General features: G+C 39.3%; 1 protein-coding gene across 3 annotated transcripts in view; it reads left to right on the plus strand.

The window, feature by feature from the left end:
- Window positions 1-27,021, plus strand: part of fgf14 (fibroblast growth factor 14) — a 100,166-nt gene that overhangs the window by 8,339 nt on the left and 64,806 nt on the right. The window contains exon 1 of one of the 3 annotated variants that reach the window (XM_034884989.1): window positions 9,948-10,096. The exons of the other annotated variants lie outside the window; for them this stretch is intronic. Within the exon in view, the coding sequence (XP_034740880.1) occupies window positions 10,024-10,096 (73 nt within the window). The 5' untranslated portion in view covers window positions 9,948-10,023. Of the gene's footprint in view, window positions 1-9,947; window positions 10,097-27,021 lie in introns of those variants that run through there. 3 annotated transcript variants of the gene reach the window in all.

A 27,021-nucleotide genomic window follows, 5' to 3' on the forward strand; every position in this document is an offset into this window, starting at 1 on the left:
GGATTTAAAGTTTGCTATAATCAATATTTTTATATTAACGATGGCTCAAATTCCTTGAATGTGAAACTGTTGCACGTAGTGATAACCTTCAAATAATCATCACTGGACTCTACCAGTCCTCTCAGCTCTGGAGATTTTCTGCATCTTTCGGCTAATTGGTTTAGTTTTACAGCCCCCAACTTTATTGCTTTGGTTCATTCTCATTGGCATCATTTTTCAGTTGAAGTAGACAGCTGTTGTCAGCAAAAACATCTAAGATCCCACTGTACACTACTTGCTCAGCAGTAAACAGCAGACAAAGTTAGCAACTAGCTAGTGGACATAGTGAAGCTTTTTAGTAGTAATATATCAACACCCTAGGAGTTGATATGGTCCAAACAAGACCTAAATGCTATGAGTATTTTGGACCTAAATTTAAGTTGCCAGACACATTAATCTGAATAAAGGTTGCTCCATATCTGCTGGCCGTGTGAACGATCAACTGCTTGCCATTTAACTTGGTTAATATTCAATAACTTTTAAGTTTATATTGCAAAGTGTAATATTTCAGTGTTGTTTCAGATTGTCCAGAAATCTGCGAATGCAGGATTAAAAAGCCTTTGGTCTGAGCTCTGGTAAAAATGACTCCCGTCTAGTTTGTGTGAGCCATTTTATGAACTGAGCTTTTTTTTTTTAACCTGAAATGTCTGGTCTTCAAAACCAGCATGACTGGGTATTATTTTCAGTTATCTCATGGGATCAATATTGGCTAGTAAATCGGATAAAAACATGGTGGAATTGTTTGTTTTTCCATCATATGTGACTGAATGAGATTACTGTGAAGGATTCTGATTTAGAAAAATTAGACAGCCTTTTAAGGGAAGTGTTTTAATGTGTGTTTTTTTAGAAGATTTTCTACATGATGCAATATAAAAACATCCTTTGAGCAGTCACAGTTAGAAACATGGTTAGAAATGCTCAAAAGCATTTGACACTTCTTCCCTTTCCCAGTTTCTAATGGCAGGATCCAGTTGACCATTTCTGGATGGGTACTGACAGTTTTGTCAGATTTAAAGTAATAAGATAAATTGTGTAATAATTAATAGTCATTTAAGGTTAGTGAAATTGCTACTTAGGCTTTGAATGATATTTTACATACAGTAGCAAACATAGACACATTTCACTGAGATCAGTTTCTAATCTCAAGACACTAGAAATGACAGTGAAACAACTTAGAACTCAATTTTAGGTCAGTTCTAAATGAACTGGCATTCATGTCCCACGGCACCTGTAGGATCAAATACAATCCAGGAAGTCTTGTTTGGGAAATGATCCAAAACATGTCAGGGCTATAAGACGCCAAAACGCTGTATAGTGGTTTGTGATATTTCTATACAGGATTGTATGACTTGTAAGTTATCAGCAGAAAATATTTAATCATTTGTCGTGATGATCATGAGCTAAACGGAAAATAAAAATATGGCATTCGCGTTATTTTATTGGCTACTGCCCTTTTGTCCTGAATGACTTTGCTTTGTGTTGTGGCAAAATATGAGCTAAGTTCAACGTTTCTTTTGAAGCTCTATGCGTTAGCATCCCACCTCTCTGAACTGGCCCTATTCAAATGATAAAGGAGGCTGTGTTTCTGTGGGCTAACGCTGACATTTTAGAGATGCTCCCCTAAAAAGCAAGATTTTTATCTTTTGCAAGCTTCCTAGACGTTGCTGGCTGAAATGACTATTGTAAGTGGCAGATTTGAGCTGCCGTGGCTATCTAGCTAATTAAGCTGATGGCAGCTCAATAAAAATACTGACTTGCTAACTAGCTTCAAAACAACCATCTAATATCCATGTTTCTGGCAACAAGTCAAGTCTTCAATGGTTGCTGATCCTTGAAGAAAACATGAACATATGTTGTATTGCAGTGGAGAACTAGTTACGTTTTGCTATTTGTCTTAACCTTATCTTAAAATAAAAGAAGCGGGTGCAATTTTAATCTCTTTTTGTAAACATTCATTTCATGGACTTGCAGATTTCACTGACCTTAGTAGTTTATAGGTGGCTTTAAGGAGTGCAAGCATGAGTTTGAAAGCGTTATTTATTTTCAGAAACAGAAATCGAGGTACATCTCAGCAAGAGAGTATATCCTGTGCTTTTTCCTCACTTGGTTTTCAGCTCTGTGTCTCATAAAGGCACCATAAATCATCTTGTTATTTGGTTCATCGTCTGCCCATAATATCAGGAGCTGTGTGGCATTGTGTGACGAGCAGGATGTAACACAACTCTAAGCACGTTCTCCCTAACAAATGACACATCTTAATGCTCACAACTTCTAGGACCCCAGTGGCTTCAACACATGATAGCTGCTGTGATTTTCCTGGAGCTGCTGACCTCCTGCTGCGCTCTGATTCACAATAAAATGACTGATTTGAAAAAAAGAGATGAGGAGCAGGAGAGAATAATTCTGTCAGACGATGAGATTATTGATTTACGGAGCCAGAAGTATGAAGAGTTGTACAGTAGAGCGGACATAGATGAGCCTTTTTTTAAGTTCCTCATTACCAAAGAGATGCTGAGATGTCAGATATGCCTCTTTTTCGCAATTGATGTACACTGTGGAAGTGGATGAGAACATTTTAATGGGTGTGCTGTGTAGGCTTCTATATCCAGAGAGAGCTTTTTTTATTTAACTTTTTAGTGCCGATACCACATTTTTTTTTATTTTATTTTTTTCATCAGCCTTAGCCGATGGGCGAGACAGACTGCCGATTTTCTTGAGCCAATATTGCTTTTGCCCCCTCAATTTACATAATTAAAATGACAAAGTGACAACAAATGTTACAAGTCTCAATTTAAAAAAGAATCATTTATTGAACATTTACAATCAATATTTAACAAATACTAAAAACAGGTGAGGTAGGCTATTAAAAAAAGAGTTAAGTGCTGAAAATACTAAAAATAAATATTTAAGCATAATTAAAATTCTGAAAATTAATTGTAAAAATGAAATAATTACACTATTGAACACAGTTGCAATAAGCCAGCAGTAAAGTGCACACTGTAGTATACTTAATTTTAAAAGTAACCAACTATTTACAACCTATAAGGAGCCATTGAAATAAAATGCTTGATTTGTAATGTAAGACTGCCATGGATCAATTTTCCAGCACTGTATTAGGGGAGGGGCAGTGCATGGTCTGCACGTGAACTGTACAGCGTCTCTAGCAACACAGAGCTGTCTGTGTGGACGCCTGTCTGTAAATAATGGTGGGAGAATCGGCGAACGCAGCCGCCGCCCATTGGTCGATAAGGCTGAAAACGCGAATATCGGCCCAATATATTGGCCGGCCGATAAGTTGGTCGATCATTAAGCTATAGTGTTCCAGAAATAAGAGAACCTAATTTAAAAGCCCACTAACATTTGCAACATGCTAATAATGGAAAAACTCCAGTCTTAGAACAGAGCCTTGTTGTGTGGTTCTAACTAGATAAGAGTGGCAATAAAAAACAAACCTTGTTAATTAAAATATTTCAGTTTTTAGTGGCCTTAATGTATAGAAATTCCCTTAAGCCTTTGACCTTTTTGCGATAAACATCACAGAGCGGCATAAGAGTTGAGTCCATGGACAAGTCAAGGAGTCTTGGTCATGTCTGTAAACAGCAGAACAGACATGATCAAACTGTGTAAAAGCTTTTAGATAGCAGAGATTACAGCCAAGAAGTTGGAAAGATTACTTTTAGAGGAAAGCGTTGGTGAGTTTTATGGATATGGACAAAACCAAGCTACGATGATGTAATTACCTGCACTGCTACACATGGAAGTTTTCACATCCATGGGCTTCTGCTTGTAAAGACATAATAGATTCTTTGGAAACTGTTAACAGAGAATCAACAAAAGTAATTGAAGGTAAGCGTCGTATTAGAGACCTATCCTGTGGACGCCCCAACAGTATAGTCATTGCCCATGGGGGCGGCAGAAATTACGCACTATAGCTTTAAGTTTTTTTGATGCAAGAAGACGCTGTCGGAGGAGACTCCCTATTAAGACCCATTGTACCTGAGTTTTTATTTTTATATTTTTTTAATTTTTTTTTCAAGAGATTCCCACCCCTACAAAATTAATGGAAGTCTATGGAGCTAGGTGGCTAAATTTGTCTTATTCGCCTGATTGTTGTTGAGAAATCTCAGATTTTATTGTAGTTTTTGCAGGTTGAAAGTTTAATGAAAGAGAACTTACCTGCTTTTGCCTAGAACACGCTAGCATTCAGGTAATGAAAGCTGATTGGTTAGTAAAAGACTGACCACAACCAGAGATCCTGCTTGATCCAAAGCCTGTGTGTGAACATTTCGGTATGGTCTTTTAAACATTAGCAAATCAAAACTCTTTCTAGCACGTGTATTGACAGGGAGAGCCTAACATTTCAGCTGTGTTGTCGGTGCCTTAAGAGAAACAAGGAAGTAACTCGGCGCTTGCCGTGAAGCAGTATCTCTGGCCGTATGTTCTACCACCAGCTGTGAGTATTATTATTTTTTTTGCCTCCCCTTTTGAATGCAACTTTCATTTTAAGGGGTATAGCTCCATAAACCTCCATTACTTCTGCACTTGCCTGTGAGCGCCCTCATATGGAACAAGAGTGGAACTGCAACCAGTCCCGAAGAGTGGAAGTTTTCCCCTTTATTAGACATTCTCCGACGCTGTTCACTGCAGTTAGCCATAAACTATTTGCCCTGCTTCCCACAGTCATTGCCCAGTCTCTCAGCAGTGATGCAGATGTCAGAATCCACACAAGCTCCCAACAACTGACAAAATAGACTTTAAAATGACCCCGAAAAAACCTGTGATTGACATCACAATAATGCATGTTTTCAGATGTTGTATCATTTAAACTCTGCCTCCTCTAGACTCTATTAGATGCACAGCTTTTCATCCATCAGCATTCCTTGCCCTGCTTTCTTTTCCCTGACCCAACCATCTCTCGATTTCCCTAATTTCTTTCCCCTAATACCTTCCTCTTTACATACTCACACATTTGATTTGTCTTTAGTGGTACTTTGCTGCTATTCTAACACCCATGCTATAGTCTACAGTCTTATCCTGGATATTGGTCCAACCCAATGTAATGTAGTTTTATAACGTACAGAGATGTGTATTACACACACACACATACACACACACACACATTGATTTTGTGCATGTGTTGGAAACAAACCATTTAAAATAAGAGTGTATCTAATGCTATTTTTTGCTTTATTTCCTATGACCAGTAGCTCACCAAAGCCATTGGCACAGTTCCCAGTACAGCCACACTGTAGTTCCAATGGAACTACTGCAGAGATGACCACATCATTATAAATAGCCTAAAGGGTAATGCATATACCAAAAATCCTTCAGATAGTACTCATCAATTTACTTTGAGTGATGTCCAGAGTATTTCATGCTAATGCTAGTATGCTAATGTTTCTTTTTGAAAGCTTTAATCACAGTGATGACCATGGTAAAGGTATCATTTCAGTTTGCTGAGGTATTTATTTTTGAGAATAAATGTTGATGTAGATTACTGTTTTTTTTTTTTTTTTTTTAATGCTGCCATACATCTTCATTACATGAATAAATAGTACAAACCAATCTTAAATTAAGGTAAACTAGTGCAGTGTCTATTGAAAATGTGTCTGTTTGGAACGGGCCGATTGCTTGGCATGTGCTGTTGCTGCTTGTAGAATTGTACCCCAAAATTACCTATAGGGACCCCAAACCACCCACTTCATGTGCAACTCCCCTGTATAGCTTACTACAACCTTAATGAATTTCCTGACATAGCGTTGCAGATTCAGAATGTAATCACAAAATATCACAAATATCCGCGTTAATCAACCACCAGAACCAGACAGTGTGTTTGTGTGTGCAGAGAGAGAGAGCAAGAGACGGATGGTATTGTCTGGTGTGATCTGTAACAAATTTAACATTTCAGCAGAGGCGTTCATTTCCATACAGGGTTATTGGTTTGACAGATGAAGTAAGAGATTTGATTTGCAAGGGCATTTTGTCATTGTAATAATGTTACTTATTAGCAGTAGACTTAATTAACCCGACCCAGGGTGAGTCTGAAGTGTTTTGGCTGCCCGGTTCAGCTCTGAGATTTTCTCTCATTGCATCGCGCCGCGCTGTAAAGGAATAATCTCCAAGATGACTTTATATTCTGCCTCTGTTTAGAAGTGGGGAATGTAGGCTACAGCACACAGCAACTTAATACTATATAGTGCTTGGCGTTTGTTTTGTATTGGGTCTCGGCAAATGGCTTTTTGTTAAGTTTACTGTAAAAAATAGACACATAAATAGGTAGCGCCTTTTTTCCGCCAACCTTATTCCACACAACAATTGCAATGTTCCTTTCAGCTATCTGCTTGTGCTCCGGGAAAGGGAAGAAAAGTAAGTTTTTAGTATATCCAGCAATCATGTAGCTAACGCTGGAAGCGGGAAAAAGTGTCAAAGGCAATTTCATGTTGTTTATGGAGATGAGAATCAGGAAATGAGAATAGGGAAATGGAACTTTACAAAGCCACGGCCATGCAACATGCGTCACGGCCTACTTGTTGTCACATTTTTCAAGAGGTGCACGCCAGGCTACGGCGTAGGGTCCGGCGTAGGTTTGTGTCTTCATCTACCTACGTACGTAGAAATGGCGTAGACTTTACACAGAAGTATAAAACAGCCTTTACCTTCCCACCAAACACACCCAAACACAGACAACTATGTGTCTCAAAAACCGTGTACGGTAGCCTGCCTATTATTGGTATCAAGCTCTGTCTGCCACTTGTCCTTTAGCGGTTTGGGCTTTCCATGTGTGGGACTCTGAATAAACAAACAATTCCCAAATTTAAGAACATTTCAAAGTCAAAGACAGTCCTAACTAGTGTTACTTTGCACATTTTTGTGGGTCTGAGGTGTATGTCATATTTTAGCTGCCAAAGTGCTCCCTCTAGGCTGCTGTGCGTGCCTGCGTGAGAGAGAGAGAGAAACTAAAGTTAATACGTTTTACGGGAGGACAACACGAGGGTTAAGAGTCCAACCCTAACAACATTAACAGGCAAAAATTGTCTCAAAGTCATAATGTCCCCTGGTAGCAACAGGAAGTAGACTTAAAACTCAAGGTACAATACTTTTAACAAACTCCTCCTACAGATTTCTTCCCATGAACTTGGATGGAATTTTGTTTGTACCATCTCAACACCTTAAAGATAAAAAGTGATTGAAAGAAAAACATTGTCCGATGAACGAAAAACGTTGTGCTTGCAGCTTTGAAATTGATTTTGGTATTTTAATCTTGTTTTGAATGATTCCTTTTGAGAGTGGAGCTATAAACAGTCTATTCAGATCTAAGAACATGATGCACAGCGGGTAGACAGGATAGGGACATTTGGCAAACTTCATACTTGATAGTTTGATAGATATGCAAGTAAAAGAAATGATAAAAATACAAATGAAGATGGAATGAAATCAATCCAATGGAAAACAAAGATGTATTGTAGCTAATGAAACAGAAAAACTGATGTGGTTTACAGAAACCAGCTGGCAATTGTACAACAAGAATTAGTGTCTTAGTTTCCAATATTGTAATTTTAATGCACTTTTTATTAATGATAATAAAGCCTGTTAATGTTCTTCTTATGTTAAAGTATGAAAATACCTAGCAACGGGGGCTGATGGAGTGTGCCGTGTGAGTCCATGTTATCAGCATATTGTTTCCAGGCCGTCATCCAGGAGTGGAATATAATGCAGTCACATTACCATGTTGCTATAATATACAGGAGGAAGGTTGGGTCATGTTCCCTGTGGCTCTGATGACAGGGATGTGGCATCTTTAACCTTCTATCAAACAAACCAGACTGAACATGCTTGTGTGTTATTAAGCCACAGTGTGTGTTACTACAAATCAGGCCTACTGCTAAATTGATGGCTTGCTTTTGTACTGCTTTATAGCAATGAGGACTGGTGGAGGAAAACACAGAGTGAGGTCAGCTGGGCCTGCATTTTTTTTTTCTGTGCTGCAAGTACATTTTAATGATTTGATTATGATTGATTGCTGATATAATTTCATGACTCACTGTTGGCCTGTAGCTCATTTATTACTGATTTCCATCATCTGACTGTGCTCCTTTCCAACGGGATAGGCAGAGCAGGATACCATCTCTCTCTTTCTAGCTACCTCTATTGCTCTGGCTACCTCATTATGGTCAGCATTACCAAGGCATGTGTGCAAGGTCCACAGTGTAATTTAAGAAAGAAGTCTGTACATATGATTTACCTGTTGAATGTAATGGTGAGAGCTATTAAACAAAAGAGATCAATTCAAAGGTATATGTTATCATTTTGGGTTAGGAGTGAGTGGAGTTCTTGGTAATAATGATTTGTTTTTATAGGCTGCATTGTAGCTGTATTACTTTCTCTTTACCTCTCTTATTGTTGGCAGAGTTGACAGGTTGCCAGGTGTGTCTCAATGGCCAAATTAGGGTACTCAGTCTTTCAGTATTACTTGTACATACCCATTAAGAAGTATCTGTTCTGTGCTAAATGTCTTTTGAAGTTCACTTTGTGATTCTTTTTTTTATTCTGTGGCTAAAATTTGGTCCAGATTTCAGAGATCTCTGCTGAGGCTATGGACTGTTAGGCCAGCTTTAGAAGGATGCACTGCATGAAAGAATAAAGCCCAATCAGTCATTTGGAGGGTGCTGGCAAAACAAATGCAGGGTCCCCCAGCCAAAAAGTCAAAGCTGGCTCATCTTTTGCTGGATCGAAATGTGACAACATCCAGCAAGGTGCTGAGTTTGCCAAACAAATACGTAAAGATGCTGTTATTTTCTATGTAACGATAGAAAAATAACATTTTTGCTTTCTCTATTGTCATTCTATTATTATTATTTTTTTTTATATACACACACACAGTCAGTCTACCTCCGGTCTTTCACTCCTCTCCCTTTTGTACAGGAGTCTGTTCTGTGCAGTGCTGGAGGTTGTATGGTGGCAACGGTGTGCTGTGTAGATTTTTGCTGCAGTGCAGCAGGCAGTGTTATGCTCTCTCTCTCTCTCTCTCTCTCTCTCTCTCTCTCTCTCTTGCTCTCTCTCTCGTGTGTATATTAATGTGTGTGTACATTGTTTGGGAGCAATAAAACACTTTCAAACTGTTTTGCTGTGCAAAAAGGGCATTAGCCCCAAAGCTTCCATCTCATTCATCAAACCCAGCTAGCCTAACACTTTGTTGCCTTTCTGTTCTTACACAGCTTTGTCAACATTTTTATGATAAACATTTGTTAGTTCTTATTTTTATACTTGTTTTCAGCTCTTACACATCCCTGTCTTGAAGTTAAATTTACTACTGGCTCTTTTATTCTGACACAGAGAGCGATTGCTGCGAGGGACAGGGACTAAGTAACCTGTTTGTGGTGGTGAGTGCTCGGCACTCTGCGCAGAAAGGCTAGTTGTTTTCAGTTATTCACACTAGGCTAGAGATGGTGAAGCACTCAGTACCCAGGTACAGCTTGTCAGAGACCAGACAGATACAGCACCAGGGGACATAGTGGGGGCTGAAACACATCTGTACAAACATGTTGCTAAACTCACCAGCTGCACAATATTTTTGCGAGACCTTTTTGTTTGGGGACTTAGTGTCTCTCACATTATGCCATACAAGTATTATACAAGTTGCCGTTTCACCAATCACCATGTAGCCATGACATGACAGCACTTGACATCTCTGTTAGGTTACCTCCAGTGAGCTGGGGAAGTGTCAGTGCTATCTGTGGGATATGGTTATCTGCATGCTGGAAGGTTCTGGTGGGGAGATGGTGGCGGGGTCTTCACAAGTAGGTGACAGGTGACGTGTGTGTCTATATGTGTTAGACGGTGGCCATGCTCCTGTGATTGGGTTAAACGATTGTGTCAAGCTCTGTGGAACTTCATGAGGGGTGCAAAAACCCGAACAGCAGTGCATATGATGTGTTTATTCTAAATTAAGAGAGCTTGATCGAGTACAGGCTTTTGCAGCCAAACATGGAAGCTGCATCTTTTGCTAAGATTTTGGAGCGGCATTTACGCAAGGCACTAAAGGCTGAAGGAGAGCACGGTGAGTCCCACCAGAGAGCTTGCCAAGCTAAGAGTCTTGACATAATTATACAGTTATTACACTTGTTGCCCTTTTGAAAATGGTCCCACAGGTTGAAGACGGGGGGCATTTAGTATTTCTTTTGCTGAGATCAGATCACTTCAGGGCTTCACAGTGTGTGCGATTGACATGAAGAGCCTGTGACGGATAAAAAGAAGCACAGGTTATGTGAAGAACATTTTAAGGTGGAAAAAGTCTTATCAATGCAGTCTGCTTCCACACCAATACAACTAATCACTGCATTGCAGATGATCAAAACTGAAGGTCACACTGTGTTGTATGTGTGTTAGAGAGTGAGTGTTTGCATGTGTGTTGGCCACTCTTCCTATATTATTTTAATGCAGCAGCATGCCAAAGAGGAGAATGTTATTTCATTATGCATGCGATGCTTCTGGAGTTTATTCCGTATTATTTGACCTGCATAAAATATCAACCTATTTCAAGGCCAAGCAAGAAGATTGATGCGTGGCTGTGGAACAACATTGAGACCAAACTCTTCTCTTCAGTGTTAATCTGCAGTCAGGCATCAACACCTTACCCAACATGTGATGTAAGAATTGCTCTTTGATAATGGCTAATAAAGGAGTCACTTTGACAGATCTGCTCTTATAGCAACATAGTCACGATTCACCTGTTCCAAGGCCAGACATCACTGCTGCCTCTGTAATGTTATGTTTTTTCATTTGAACAGGGACAATGCACAAAAAGCATTAACCTTATATAAAACAAGGAGAGATGTAATGTTTAGGGTTTTAGCAAATTGCCACTTTCTACCTGTAGTCCCAGGGCAGGTAGGTAGAACAAACAAATTAGACATTACAATGACATTAGACCTTAAAAGAGTACGGAATACACCCCCTCTCCCAACACACACAAGCTTACACAGAAGACTAGACCTTAAGATTAAATATAGTCTCTATTTTATTGTGATGCTCTCAGTAGAATAATCTCTTAGAGTTCTTTGTTTAGTGGTTGAATATTTATGTAACGGCTATACACTCCAATGTATTAACAAATAAGAGTACAGTAAGACAAAGAATGACCAGATGTGATATGAAGTCTGATTAATGCTTTTGCTGCTTATAGAAAAGTGGGAAGATTGTCACCATATTTGCCAATATGTTTACATCAGTATGCAGTGCTATTTTTGTTGTTCTTCTGAACCCTTGTTTGTTCAGAAATTACAATATTTACATAAAAACTGTGTACGAAGCTAATCCACAAAGGAGGTAGTTTAAACATTGTTCTACAGAAACCTCAATGACTGCAGACAAGGAATGACTTAAGAAAGATTCTCTGCATTAGTTAACTAAAAATAAAACAAAAATAAAAATTGTGGCAGAGACCTGTGTAATGGACATTTTAACATAGTTTACATAAGTGTTTACATTGGACTTTAACGATGGTCCCTGAAACACTATCAACCTCCCTGTGCGAAGACAGTTTTGCAGTGTGAATGTAGGAGTGTGTTATAACGCTGTATGTAGCACAGTGAGAGAAGGGGGGGGGGGTGGGGGAGGAGGAGGAGAGAGTGTGGTCTGGCCAAGGTGTTTCTCAGTGCCTTGCTCAGGCAATAACCAAGGACCATAGCTGAATTGGTGTAAAAGTGAAATATCCTTTTTGACAAACTCTCATACCATAGCTTACAGAAATAGGTTGCTTATTTTCTTTTGCACTCCTTCCATTTGCCCCCAGCTCCATAAAAGGATCTGATAAACACAGAATTGTTATACTTTGCTTGACAATTACGTTCTGTAGATTCAGTCATGTATTTGCTAAATCGCTACATAAACCCAAGCAGGTATGGTGTTCCCCCAGTTCATTCAGTTTCTGGATTTTTCTCTGCTTTCCCAGAGGTAGCAAAACTCCTGCATGCAGTAAACATAACATAGTCAACTCAAACTTCTTTCCCCCCAAATCTTTTATTTTTTATTTTTTTCAAGTTCGTTACAATCACATACACATGTACAGATACGTGATAACAAAAGAAGTTTCAAACCCACATACTGGACCTTCTACACACCTGCCTTCAGGTCCCCATAGCCCACCCACAAAAAACAAACACAACCCTGCAATTATACTTGCAAGCAAGCGTAGACACACACGCCAGGACAAAACAGACAGAAAAAAGACAAATAAGATGTAGAATAAATAATATATCATGTCTTGACATGATTTTGCGGAAAGGTTAAGGGAGCCTCTTAAATATTACCTGATCTTTTCATGACTTACACATTCAATCCATTTGTGTGGGAGGGGAGAAGTGAGTTCATTTAAGAAGAATGAGCCTCCCAGCGAGGAGTGTGGTATATGCAATCACTTGTTTTTTGGTTTTGGAAGTGACAAATGTGGCAGAGATTCCGAAGAGTGCAGAGAGGGGGTTAAAGTGTATTGGTTTGTCTAGGACTGTGCTAATTGATACTATCTAGTATGAAATACTGCATACCAGAATGCTGCTACCAGACTAGAAACGTGCTTATAGTCGGCGGGCAATTCACTACACAGGTTGCAGTTATCAGTTCTATCGGGGTTTATTGTAGCTAATCTTGCGTTTGTAAGGTGGGCTCTGTGTAGAATCTTGCACTGTATAAGGCTGTGTCTTGCACATATCAAAGAGTGTACACGGTCTAATATCTGTTCCCAATGCTCGTCTGCAAAAGTAACACCGAGATCCTGGCTCTAAGTTGTCCTTAGGGCGTTCAAACAATTTGACTTTATGTTTTAAAGAAGATTATAAACTGTCAAGGTCCCATTAACATGAGTTTTGTAATAGGAACTTATCAATCATAGAACGTCTGAAAGTCTGATTGCTCGTATTTATTTGTGTTGCAGGCCCAGTAGTAGTGACAAAGGTTTGGCAAAGCTAGTCTTCCCTTAGACCTAGTAGATATGTGAATGTTTTGGAAGGCATAAAGAAACTTTAGTACCAACATTTTCACCAGGTTGACCTGCCCCTCTAGTGAAAGAGGGAGGGTGAAAATCTGGCGAAATCTGATTTACATTGATCTAAAAGTGGGCTGAAATCTTTTGAAAAAAACTCTTAGAATGGGTTTGGTGACAAGGAGATTATCCGCATACAATGCAAGTTTATGAGACACACCATAACATCTAATACCCTCAAATCCTTCCTCAGCACGGAGCCATATGGGCAAGTGTTTGACAGCTAGGGCAAACATTAATGGGGACGAGGGGCAACCTTGAGGAGTGCCACAAGACAATGAAAATTGGGGGGATTTAATAACATTAACTATGATTGATGCAACAGGGGAGGAGTAAAGGAGCCTAGTTCAAGCTATAAAATCGGAGCTTAAACCAAGTTTAAATATATAAAACGGGTAATTCCATTCAACACGATTTTAAAAGCTTTTTCAGCATCCAAAGAGGACAATTTCTGGCAACTCGGTGGGAGGAGAAAAAATTATATTAAGAAACCTCCTGAAAATGAGTGCCTTCCTAAAATAAAGCTGGTCTGATCCGGGTCTATCGGAGCAGGAATTAATTTTTTCAAGGCGCAAGGCCAGAACTTTAGCCAAAATTTTAAAATTTACATTCTATAGTGACATAGGCTTGTAACTGCTACAAGGGGTTCTTTGTCCTTTTTTTAAGGATGGCGGGTAGGTGACAATTGTACACCACTTCATTGAAAACTCTGTCCAAGTAAGGAGCTAGAACAGAAGAAATAGCTTTGTAAATTTCTGAAGTGTATCAGGTCCGGTTGACTTGTTACTTTGTAAGGATTTAATATCTTCTTTTATTTCATAAACAGTTAAGGGTGCAACAATAGTGAACCCCTGAACTTCCATGGATTTCTACAGAAGTAGGCGCATGGTCAGATATTACTATACTGTGGTAATCACAGGAAATTATGTTGTGCAGAAGTTGAATATTGTGTCAAGTAATAAATGGTCAGTTTGTGAATAAGTGCAATAGACATGCAGTTGTGCCTCATGGAACTTTAATGAATTAGCCAATTTTGATATATCATTAAGAATAGCAGCGAAAAGAGTATTTCTAAATTTCTCGTCATTCCAAGTCAGGGCATACAGAATATTAAGGCCAGGACCACTGGATTAATTTGTAACTTGCCTCATTGTACTTCATATTGCCCATTGAGATATACCAGAAATAACAGGGGGGTTTTAAAGCAATGTCTCTGTGTAAAAAAAGTAGCCCCTGCTCTAGCCCGCTCAGAAAATATAGAATAAAAGAAGTGGCCCATCGAAGGCCTTTAAATACATGAGATTTCAGAAGTGTGAAGGTGTGTCTCTTGTAAAAAGCTTTAAGCTGCTCTAAGTGCAAAATTGTCTTATAGGTATTGCTTAAGCCTTTGACATTCCAAGAAATAATAGAACCATCCTACCACTCACTAACTTGCTGGTTTAGAGCCACAATACATTTCTGATCTGCTACTACACTATGACCCACCCAGACCTGTCAGGTTGTCTGGGAACAAAGGCGCCGATTTGTTTATCTCCATGGGTGCTCACTGCCGCACGCCCTTTATAAAAAACCAAAACAAGTCAAATGCTTTTATTTCAGAACCTTGGAAATGGACAGCGCCCGATACAAACACACATGCACGTATTCACTTTATATTAAAGCTGTAAAGAGTAGGCTATCTTTTAACTCAGGACAGCCTGAAAAACATCCTGTGCAAAAATACAACAACTTTATACTTTGAAATATTCACCGCTTCATGCACAATCAGCATCCAAATATTGTTTTCTCCAACTTATGTCTTCATTCTAGTATTCAAGAATCTTGATCAGAGCTGTGTTTGCCACAGATGACCACATTTAGTGTAAACTGTAGTAAATGTCTCTGTGCTCCAGGAAATCTAACCTTTAGAAGTTAAGGGACAGCAAATTCCTCTTAAAATGAGCTCCTTTTTAACAGTTTCCTTATAATGTGTAAATCAGTAGATAACTGACAAAATAGCTTGGTGATACCTGAGTTGAGAAACAACACTTCCATTCCAGGCAATGTAATAGGCCTACCGCTAGCTAGCCTGGTCCTACCAGACTCTCATTTCATTTGTACAGAGAGTCTGGCCACCCTCCATTGAAGTTTATATTGCAAAGTTAAATGACAAGCAGTTGATTGTTTACACAGCCAGCAGATACAAAGCAACATTTATTTGGATTAATGTGTCTGGCAACTTGACAAATTTAGGTCCAAAATTCACTGTGCCAACTCCCAAGGTGAATATTTGGCTGCTAAAACGCTTCACTATGTTTACTAACTAGTTGCTAACTTTGTGTGCTGTTTAATGCTGAGCAAGTAGTGTAAAGTGGGATCTTAGTTCTTTTTAGCTGACAACAGCTGTTGGCTGCAACTAAAAATGATGCCAAATGAGAGCAGTGAGAATGAACCAAAGCAATAAAGTCTTAGGCTGTAAAACTAAAACAATTAGCAGAAAGTCTTTAGAGCTGAGAGAACAGCTAGAGTCCAGTTTTACATTAAAGTCATTTGATCCATTGCTAATATAAACATTGATTATAGCAAACTTTAAACCCAATAATACAGTTTACAATTACTTGCTGAAAAAGACAAAAACATAATGGTTAAATGACACTTACCACTCTCAATTGACAAGTGTTAACTTTTTTGAGGGCGGGTACTTTTTTGAAGTTTTGAACTATGGGATCTGCCCAGAGCCACTCTGGATCTGCCATAACAAATCGCTGACTTTCGATCGTGACGTTTTTCAGGCAGATGTCCAACAAGAAGGGAGACAGATAAGGCTTATATTTAGCATTAGCATCTCTAGCATTAGCCTTAGCCAACTCCTTCACCACTAACGGAGTGAGCTGAAAAAAATCAAACTTTTCACAAAGCCTGTAGGGTGGAGGGCCACAACATCATGGCCACTAACAAAACTCTGCAAAGATTCGTCTTGCTCTGACTTCTAACTAACTTCTGGATATTCAGCAACGTTGGACCGAATGCTACAACTCCAGAGCATGGCCTCAACATCATTGTTATCTGCCACTCTCTCTGTTAGCTGATGGGGCCGCCAGAAATTTGGCTGGAGAGAACACAAGAATATACAGCAAACCCAGATGGAGTACAGAAGGGAAGTGAAAATTAAGCACAAGTACGTAGGAGAGCGGAGCCAGGCTAACCGCTACCATGCTCTATTCAACTGTATATAGTTATTTCTGTATTACTGAGGTTTAGAAGGAAGAGTGATTGAGTGGATTTGTTTATAGTTTGAGATGAAGCATGACCTGATGGCCCAACACAGGGCTATAAACTTACTGTTGGAATAAATAGGAAGAACAGTAAGTTCCTCAATAACCCCCCTCCCCTTTCTACCACTTGTTGGTGGTAGTTAATATATTTACCATTCCATTAAGTGTGTGTATATCTTCCGTTGGAATGTTTATGGTGTAACAGAGAAACGCAGATAAAGATCGAAGCCATTCATCTCCTTAGTATTTCCCTTTTGTGGTTTGAGTCTCTTAAGCACTTAGAGAAACAGAATCTAACATTACAGTGCTGACCTAATTATCTGACCTCCCCATGCTATTCATCTGTGAGATACCCTCCTCACTATTTTCAAGGAGATCAATAGGGAAGCAACCATTGAAGCACCAACAGTGGGAAAATTCTACACTAGACTGCTAAAATGAAGTTACCTATTATTGAAGATTAAATTCATGTGCAAAATATGTTACATTAAGAGTCTTAAAATGTACAAAAAGAGGAGGAGAAGGGTAAGACATACTGTAGGTGTTAAGGTCTCCTAGTAGAGACAGAGGAGTGCAAATGAGAAAAGAACAGAAGAGTGACTCTCTCATGACAGAAAGATTAGTCTGTCAACAATCAATGAAGCAAAGAGTCAAATATTTGTCAGAGCATCTTGACAGCTCACAGAGATCTCTGCCTTGCTTGTGGTATAGAGAACTGCGTCTAAAACCTGCTATTGATACAGTTGTGGGCCAACGTGGCACCTGTGTGCTGTTCAAACCCTCTAATAATAAAGTAGAGAGTCCTCCTAAGTCACTGGTGTACAGCATTGATAGATACACTGTGGAGAAAAGCGATCACTTGTGAAATGGCATGGAATATGAATGGCTCTGCAGGTAAATTAATATTGTCACAGGATGGCTTCTTGGAGTTCTCGGAGCTGACAAATTCCTGTGCTCAAGATAATAATTGCTTGGCAATGCTTTGCAGCAAATGACAAAGTATGGTCACACAACATTAATCATGCTTTTAGATCACACCAACGTGGGTTAAAAGTTTTTACTTGATCCAAATGGGTCACAGGCCAACCTTTTCTCCTAACCATGGTTTAATTTAGGTCGGCTGCTGTCTTTGATGATCGGATTTCACTCCGCCCCCCGGTGTTGCTGTTCGGAACAGCTATAAACACTTACGGCTTCTGAAGTGGTCGACCATCACATTGGTATGAACTAGTTCTGATCGTGCATAACCTGAACCCTACCCAAAGTATGGAAAACGGGTTTCTTTGTTTACATAACATTTAAAAAATAAGGTTTACTGGAGAAAGCCATCTGTAACTTGGATACTAAAGTGGAGTAACAATCAGCGTGTGTACATGCAATTAGCTTGCTCTAGATTGTCATTGTCATTTTGCTTTATTTGTCATTTGGCTTTGTTAGGTGTAGCTTTTCACTTCACAAGGGAAATGGGTAGACCTGTTATCTATTATAGGTTTAAACGCTGTTAAATGTATGCGTTCAGATAAGCGTGTCATTCGTGGGTGTACTGTGTAAAAAGGTGTACATCTAATGGAATGCATTTAATTTGAGTTTTATTGAGTTGCTTTGTTTGGATACAAGCACATTTTATTGGTATCTTGTTTTCTCTAACCAACTCCTGTGATTGATTTATTGATTGATCTGACTGCTCCATCTGTTGTCCCAGCGCATTCAGCATATTCATTGTTCACTTGTCTTTCTGTTGGTACACAACTGAAAAGTGCAAGGCTGTTCGCCATCTACACGCTTGGTTCATGCTATGTAGTGGCTACGTGTTGTATTCTTTTACTAGAGCAAAACACAGACACATTGTATATGAAGTCAACTGTTGAACTAACTTTCCTTTTCATATATGTGAGCTTTGATATGGTCTGCACTGTCAGATGACTGTAGCATTGGGTAGTTGAATGCTACACTGAGATGATTCTTTTCATACCAACAGTCTAAGGCCAGTACACACTGGCTGTATTGTGTGAGTGTGGTGTTTCTGTTGCGTGTCAGCTGTGTGGATTTTTTTGATGTTCTACACACAAGACACATGCAGCGCTGCTACTGCTAGGTGAGCTACAGGGAGGGCCAGATTCAAACTCTGAAATATGGGTAATCATAAGTAAATAGACCACTGATTGGATTAAAGCAAGACAATGTCAGCAGTATTGACGGCAAAATAGGTTACAGAATATTTATTCATTTTGTTTACATTTATATCTGCATTAAACCTTGAGACTTTAAACATGTCATTTATTAATATGTATTTGTGTCAAAATGAAAAAACATCTTTTCCTATTCTTATGTGCCTGGAAACACTTCCAACACTCTTGCGTGTCTCAAGAAAAATAGGCGTTGGTTCTATTTCAAGGAAGCATGTGTTTTCGGCGCGGCTTGAGCCACGCGTGTCACGCAGGCAGTGTGTAAGCTGTAACCTGTTAACATGGTAGCCAAATTCAAACGGACACGCCACGCAGCTGAAACAATCGCGTGGCGCATCCAGTGTGTATCCGGCCTAATCCTCCTCAGCGTTGGACTCCTTATCTCCCTCTTATCAGTTTGTGGGGTACTTTATTTCCTTTACTCGGCTGTATCACTTTTCCCTGCAAGGGCAACATTGGCTCCCCTAGACCTGCTCCGAAATGACTTGTCAGTAAAATCTGATCCTTTTTAGAATGAGCAGGACTGGTCTTTTGCATGCCAACGTCTTGTTGATTGGGACCAAATGTCCTTCCGGTGCCCTGTAAATCACCCCGGCAGCAAGAAAAGCTCTCCTAATATCTCCACAGTAACTTTAGATTCTGTTGACACTGACAAAGAAGGTTGTGAAACCAGAGGGGTGCATGCATTTGTCGCTAACCAAATCAGCAATCTTTTTTAGTAGTGAGAATAGAGTTGAAGTAGGGATGTGCGACAATCACGGATCAATGCGAGCAAGAGCAAAAGATGCCAGGTCTGAGAATTTATACTAGAATAAGCAGTAACAGAGAAGCTAAGTTCCGGCCACTGTTAAACAGTCTCGATCACAAAAAATGGAAAGTCATCACATTTGTCAGACAGCCAGACTGTTGAAAAAGGAGCAAAGTTCCACACAAGACAAGATTTTTTATTCTGACTTTTTTTTTTTGTAGCACAGAAGAGAATTTCACAGTGAAAAATTGTTAATTATTAAAGGGCCAAAATGTTATACTGACAGCTAGTGTTTAACATGGCTACTGCAATCCAAATTCAAAATACTGGAGAGAACCTTCTTCCCCTGTCATTGTCAGACATTACTGCACAGAGCAGCAGTGTTGCTAGATGATGCTATGCTTACGATTATAAAAGCCTGTGCTCTCTCTCTACCTTTTCTGAGTCCCTTTTATCATCTAATTATGAGCGCTAAAAAGGATGCGACCATGCGGGACTTGGGGCCAGACTGACAATGCTAAATGCTAGTTTATAACAAAGTGGGAACATACTGTCCCAACATATATGACCTCGAAGCTGGCTATGGTAAGTTAGCCACAAGAATTTTACATACCATAACATCACATACATTGCAGAGCAACTTGTAGAGAACTTAAGCTGTGTGCCAATTCAACAATTCATTCATTTGGTTGTTGCTACCAAAGCTGAAGCCAACATAGTGTTTTGGCGTGTTTTTGTTTCATGTCTGGCAACCCGGGTGTCAAAATCTGCAGCTGACTAGGTCACAACAGACATTCCGTCCCGGAAAGAGAAAATACTGGCTTTAGCATGGTTGTCAGAGAAGAGAGTATTTCAACTTAGCACATGTCCTTAGTATCTGTTAACATGGTCATTTAAAAAAAAAAAAAAAAAAAAAAAAAAAACAGCTTGAATGGTCTTAAAGTGACAGAACATGCAGGTTTGTCAGTGCCTGCTCTACAGTTGAGACAGCAAACTGCTCCAATGCTAAAAATCCAATTCAATGTAGTTTTGTTGCTTGAGTAATAGTTTTTTAGTTTTTTTTAATTCAGAGCAGAAGCAAAATATCTGTCGATCTAAAATGAGCACTGTGTCAACTGCAATTTTCGCAGTAATATCAAGTTTGAAGTTTTCATCATGAAAACCCTTCCAGCATAATGTGCATCTAATGTTATTATATTATCATTATATTATTATTAACAATCTTAGTACATACTATTGTTGCTGTGTTTGTGCCACAGCCATTCACTTGGGGCCCGGCTAATTCCAGTTGTTAGATTTACTGTTTGCGCCAGCCCTTTTTTGATAACACCATTGATGTGAGATGTTGGCAGCAATGTTGATGGTGAGGAAATGTAAGAGTAACTGACAAGGACACTCAGCAAAGTACCAAGGTCCTTGTGTCATATACACCCTGCACCATGTCACTCTTTGCTGCTGAGCTCTTCAGAAAACTGCCTCCTCAGACTCTCTATATTAATATATGTTTTGAGCTGATCTTATTAGAAGTGCTGGGATAAAAATAGATTGAGGAACCGACCACTGAACACTATTATAGTATGTGGTAATAAAGGAAAAAGTGGGAGATAGGACACCTGAGGGTTAATGGAATTGTTGTAAAACTACAACATAAGCAAAAAAGCCATCAATGCAGGCCCCAGATACGCATGTTGTCAGTTAACAAGTAGACTCCTTATAGTTTTTTTTTTTTTTTTTTAAATGTGTGTGTTGGAATACAGTATATTTGTGTAAAAATAGAAACAATATGCACTGACAAATTGTAAATGCAACACTTGTTTTTGCCCCCATTTTTTATGAGCTGAACTCAAAGATCTATGACTTTTTCTACGTACGCAAAAGGCCTGTTTTTCGTGAATATTCACACATTTTTCAAATCTGTGTTAGTGAGCGCTTCTCCTTTGCCGAGATAATCCACACACCTCACAGGTGTTGCCTATCAAGATGCTGATTGGTCAGTATCTGGTGTGACAACCATTTACCTCATGAACTGCAACACATTTCCTTTGCGTAGAGTTGATCATGTTGTTGACTGTGGAATGTTGGTCCACTCCTCTTCAATGGCTGTGTAAAGTTGCTGTATATTGGCAAGACCTGGAACATGCCGTCAAATACACCAATACAGAGCATCCCAAACATGGTCAATGGGTAACATGTCTGGTGAGTATGCTGGCCATGCAAGAACTGGGATGTTTTCAGCTTCCAGGAGGAATTGTGGTCAGATTCTTGCAACATGGGGCCATTCATTATCATGCTGCAACATGAGATGATGGTCGTGGATGAATGGCACGACATTGGACCTTTTGGATTTTGTCACACTATCTCTGTGCATCCAAAATGACATCAATAAAATGCACCTGTGCACGTTGTATAACATACACCTGCCCATACCATAACCCCACGGCCACCATGGGCCACTTGATCCACAAAGTTGACATCAGCAAACCGCTCAACCCACATAAAGCCATACACGCTGGCTGCCGTCTGCCCTGTACAGTGAAAAATGGGGTTCCTCCGTGTAGAGAACACCCCTCCCAAAGTGCCATAGCCATCGAATGTGAGCTTTTTCCCACTAAAGTCTGTTACAACGATGAAATACAGTCGGGTTGAGACCCCGATGAGGACGATGAGCATGCAGAGAAGCTTCCCTGAGAGGGTCTGGGTTGCTGGTCTTAGATGATCTTTGAGGTGAAGATGCTGGATGTGGAGGTCCTGGGCTGGTGTGGTTACACGTGGTCTGCAGCTGTGAGGCCGGTTGGATGTACTGCCAAATTCTCTGAAATGCCTTTGGAGACAGCTTATGGTAGAGAAATGAACATTCAATTCACAGGCAACAGCTCTGGTGGACATTCCTGCTGTCAGCATGCCAAATGCACGCTCCCTCAAAACTTGCGATATCTGTTGCATTGTGCTGTGTGATAAAAGTGCACATTTTAGATTGGCCTTTTATTCTAGCCAGCCTAAGGCACACCTGTGCAATAATCATGCTGTCTAATCAGCACCTTGATATGCCACACCTGTGAGGTAGATGGATTACAGCACTACCTTGTCATGAATGTCAGCTGCTGTCAAATCATGTTGACAAAGCTTTATTATTGTTCAATGACACAACACAAGGTGTTTGTGACTCATTAAATATGAGCATGACAGATGTAGTTTGTATGGTCTGAAGTCTCCAGTTTATTCACATTATGTCATGTGAGAAAATGATCATGGCCCATTTATGGTTTAGTATATCACACAGAAAATAGAGGGCCGTGAACCTATGGCCTTCCTTATTGCCCTGTGGTGATCTGTGATGTGTAGTGCAAGATAACATATACTGTAAGCCATTAAATGATATACACACAGCCACTGCTCTGGGCTGTACTAACACATGAAAATTACTAGCTCATCTCTTCTGAAGGGGGGACATAAAGGAAAGATTTGTCTTCATCCCCTTGGATAATTAATAATTAGTCAAACAACAATACTTTTGTAGTTTTTCTATCATTGCAATTCTTTCCTCACCTTGTTAAAGGTCTGATCTAAGCACATTTCCCACTCCAACCAATCTCATATTTGGCAGGGCTAGTAAAACAAAGTAAAAAGTAAGTCAACAATAACACAACATAATAGCATGAACTTTATTATTTATATTTGCTAACACGCTCACAGTACCAATGCTGATGTTTGGCAGGTAATATTTACTATTTTGTGTTAACATCATACTAATTACTAAATAGCACTCGAGAGAAAGTAAAACTGTGGCTGAATGTCAATAGTTTTGCAGGTATTTGGTCATAAACTAAATTATTTGACAAATTAAAACTTTGACCTGTTAGGGGCGCTAGATGAAAAGTCAGGGGAACCCCAAATTCAGAAGGATTCATGCTGTGGGGACTTTGAATGTCTCTGCAAAATATGACAATCCATTCAATAGTTATATTTAGTCATATCGATTTTTCAGTTTGGCCAAAAATGGTGGGCAAACCAATAAAATGACATTGCCTTCCCCAGAGTCATGGCGTTAGCATGGCTATAAATCACACAGTCAGTCCATTCAAGGATTGCGTTTGACTGCACCACAAATGTAATAAACATATGTGACATAAAATAATATAATAATAATAATCTTTATTTGTAGAGCACTTTTCAAAAACAAGTTACAAAGTGATTTAACAAGTGTAAAGACAATAATATCCAAGAGACAAAGGACATTTTTTAAATGCCTTTTGGCATTTGTCTTTGTGTTGTCGTCAGTAAACAGTGCAGTAAAATGTAGTGTTGCGACAAGAAGAAGGCTGGATTCCTGCCCACCAACATAATTCAAAACAAATGCACAGCCAAGCTGGAGCTACTGTACCTGTGGAACATTCTCAGTTTGGAACAGAAGGGTGTTTGAAAAACCAGATGATTTCCTTTATTCCTTAGATAATTAAACCGCATCATCAGCTTGCAATCCAGTGGCAGCTACTGGCCAATGAATTTAGTGTTAAGATTTGTTAATCGTGTGAATCCTTTTACAAAACAAGGTCATAGTCAAGAGCGAAAGAGGCAGTTGCTGCATAAAGATTACAAAACCAACCCCTATACTCCAATTTCAACTTGTGTTAAAGGCCAGGCGATGACTTGCCACTTCAATCTCTGCCCTAACGGCTGTTTGAATTTAAATGAATTGGGAGCCTTGGTTAAGGCTGGAAAAGCGTTAACTATTCAGCAGTGTGTAATGTTAAAAAAAACAATACAATGAAATATTCATAATGGAATTGCAATGACTCAGAAATTTATTTATTGATGCAAGCCATACAACGGAAATTGAGGAGTGGTTTAATGTGGGAAATCATGCTTAGGAAAGGGGCAGCTTTTGCGAAAGGCTGCTGTGCAACCATTGGAGCGTTTCAGCTGCTCTGGCCTTATTTCTCACCAGCCTCCCTGTCCCACATTATCCTTACAGTAGCCCGGCCACAGCTCCAGTGTTAGCTTGTTTTGTTTTGCTATCTGGGATGTTGCAGTTGTTTAAAAGCTGTTTTTTTTGTCTTCCGCCTGGAGAGAGACATGACCTTTGTAGCCGATAAATGAACATTATGTACATGGTAGTCCTACCTGCTCTCATACACAGACACAAGCAGTGAGGTTGTGCTTTGATGATATGATTTATTTTTATAAGAATTCTTTGGCCTTCTCAGAACACTGTTTTTTGCCTTTTGTTTATAACCAGTCAAGCTGAGTCAATGCCTCTGTACATGCCTCTGTTCTAACCCTAACCCTTGTATAGTTATCTCAATGAGTGAATCTACTACTGCTGTCAGAGCGAGAGGCTAGTTTCAGGTATAACAGGTGTTTGCATGTTCGTGTGTGTGACTGAAGCACAGAAGAAATGCTGACATGTGGGAAGTCAAACAAAAGGGTGTTTTACCTAAACTTGTAAAAAGTGTGCTTGCATTAGTGATTGTGCATTTGTGTGTGTGTGGTCCTGTGTCCAATGAGTTGTTTTTTTTTACTCCACCTCTGCATTTTTGCTGTGAACCACCTATACTCACATGGGATTCATTAAACACCTTGATACCTTTTTTGTCTCCATCCACCCCTGATGTGACCTTTACAGGAACAAAAGATCTCTCCCATGACATATTACTCACACACTTGCACATGTTTGTGCATGCATGCACACAAACCCATTGCCCCGCTTTTCACATCTAATTGGAGTATTGTTGTTTCCCATCTGGAGTCAAGACTAGACTTGTTTGTGCTAGGATAATAAAGGTAAGAGTCTGGTTTGATAAAGTACAGTACACTACGCATGTGTGCATCTTTGTATTACTCAAATATTCTCATAGTTTTATCTGCATATCCTTCACCTTTACATCCGACGGAAGCTTTGTAAAATTTGTCTCAATGCTTTACTTGTATCCATAAAGAACAGCAAGCACATAAAAATAATCAATTTTTCCACATCCATTTTTCCACACACAATATAGACATGAAATATGAAGCAAGCTTAGTAATACAGCACTCAAGGCAAGTTTGTTGAAGAACATATATATGTGTGCATGCATGTGTATGTTTGGTGAGCTGTGCTGGACTGGTGCAGTTGAATACAGTCTAACAGCTGTTGCTTAGACTCTGTGTTAAATTCATAATGGTTTTAACCCCCTTCCCTCTTTATAACATAAAGCAGAGTGCGCTTTGGCTGCCTGTTGTGGGTATGGACCCATGGCATTGGAGGCTTTTAAGAAAGGAAGTGATGGGCCTCTCTTACACTAGAAGTTGTGTGTTGTTCATCAAATGGAATGTGGTATGCTCGTAAGGTTACAAGCCATGTGCGGATTTTCACATTTAGATATGAAGGATTCAAATATATTTGCATATCAACACATGGAGGGAATGTTTCTGAAAATTTAAATGGTAAGGAATAACATCTACTTATTGTCATATCATAAATGAAGACCTCTTTAATCACAAACAGTGCACAATTTCCACATGTTGGAGGCGGAGCATGGTGATGCCAGTGCAAGCTTTTATCAATGTGGTGATGTCCAGGGCATCAACATGTGCATATAGAGTATACATATGTATATGCAGGTAATAGATATTATGTCACTAATGCTCAGTTGGTTCATTGACCCGAAACGTTGCTGATGTCTACTCAAAAAAATCCTTAGATGTAATGCTAGGCTGTTTTCAGAAGAAAAGTGACTAATGGGAAGGTCACCAGATTTAACATTTTAAACCCTATAAACTTTCAACTAATAATAGTAAGGCAAGGCAAGGCAGCTTTATTTGTATAGCACATTTCAGCAACAGGGCAATTCAAAGGGCTTCACACAAAATCTGTTAAAAAATAAAAACAGATAAAACACGTGAATTAAAAATATAAACATTAAGACACATAAAACACAAGAATAAAAGTTACAGTGCAGCATAACAAATTAAACATTAAAAGAACATCATCTAAATAAATGTAGTAAGTCTTTATTTGTTCCACATTGGTGCTGATGCTGTTATTATACAGCATTTGTTCAGGTTTCTTAGTGAAACACATTTTAATAAGAATGGGTTTAACTCTAGCCAATAAAGTTGTGAGGAATATGTGACTTTTGAATTAGGAATTATAAGCAAACAAAGTACTAGACCATGTGTTGTTTAAGTCCTGGGGTTTCCACTGGGTTTTTGTTCCACCTGATTGTGTTCACTTTGTGTAACAGTGATCACGTTTTTTATAGATTGTAAGAATTAAGGTGGCCTAACTTTAGAGAAGCAACCAGGATGTATTTTAGGGTCTCAGTGAAATTACCACGTACAAGACCTGCTATAACCTAAAGAGTATATTGTTTAAGTCTGAATTGCATTCATTTCAGACGCTAGCTGAGCTGTGAGGAGGTCTTGTGTTTCAGAAGCTTAGCTTCCTTGTCAACAGACAAATAAGAGTTTGGGATTACTCATTTGTCTAGCATGAGCATCATGCATAATATACATTTGATTACTATTACTAATATATTCTCTTGTTGTCTTCATACAGCGAGTGAACACTCTGTTTACTCATTGTTTGGTTCCTGTTTTGTTTACAGCAGCATAAAATGAGATGTACACAGCAGGACTGCTGAACCACAGGAACAGTGACTTTTATCAGTGCATATGCACCTGTTTACACATGTGCGTACAGATGCATATTAACAAACTCAGTCCTAGGCGGTTCCTCTTTTGCTGGAGGGCCATTAAAAAAAGATGATTAGATTCTTA

The sequence above is a fragment of the Etheostoma cragini genome, chromosome 11 (genome assembly GCF_013103735.1).
Source record: "Etheostoma cragini isolate CJK2018 chromosome 11, CSU_Ecrag_1.0, whole genome shotgun sequence".
Taxonomy (NCBI): Eukaryota; Metazoa; Chordata; class Actinopteri; order Perciformes; family Percidae; genus Etheostoma; species Etheostoma cragini.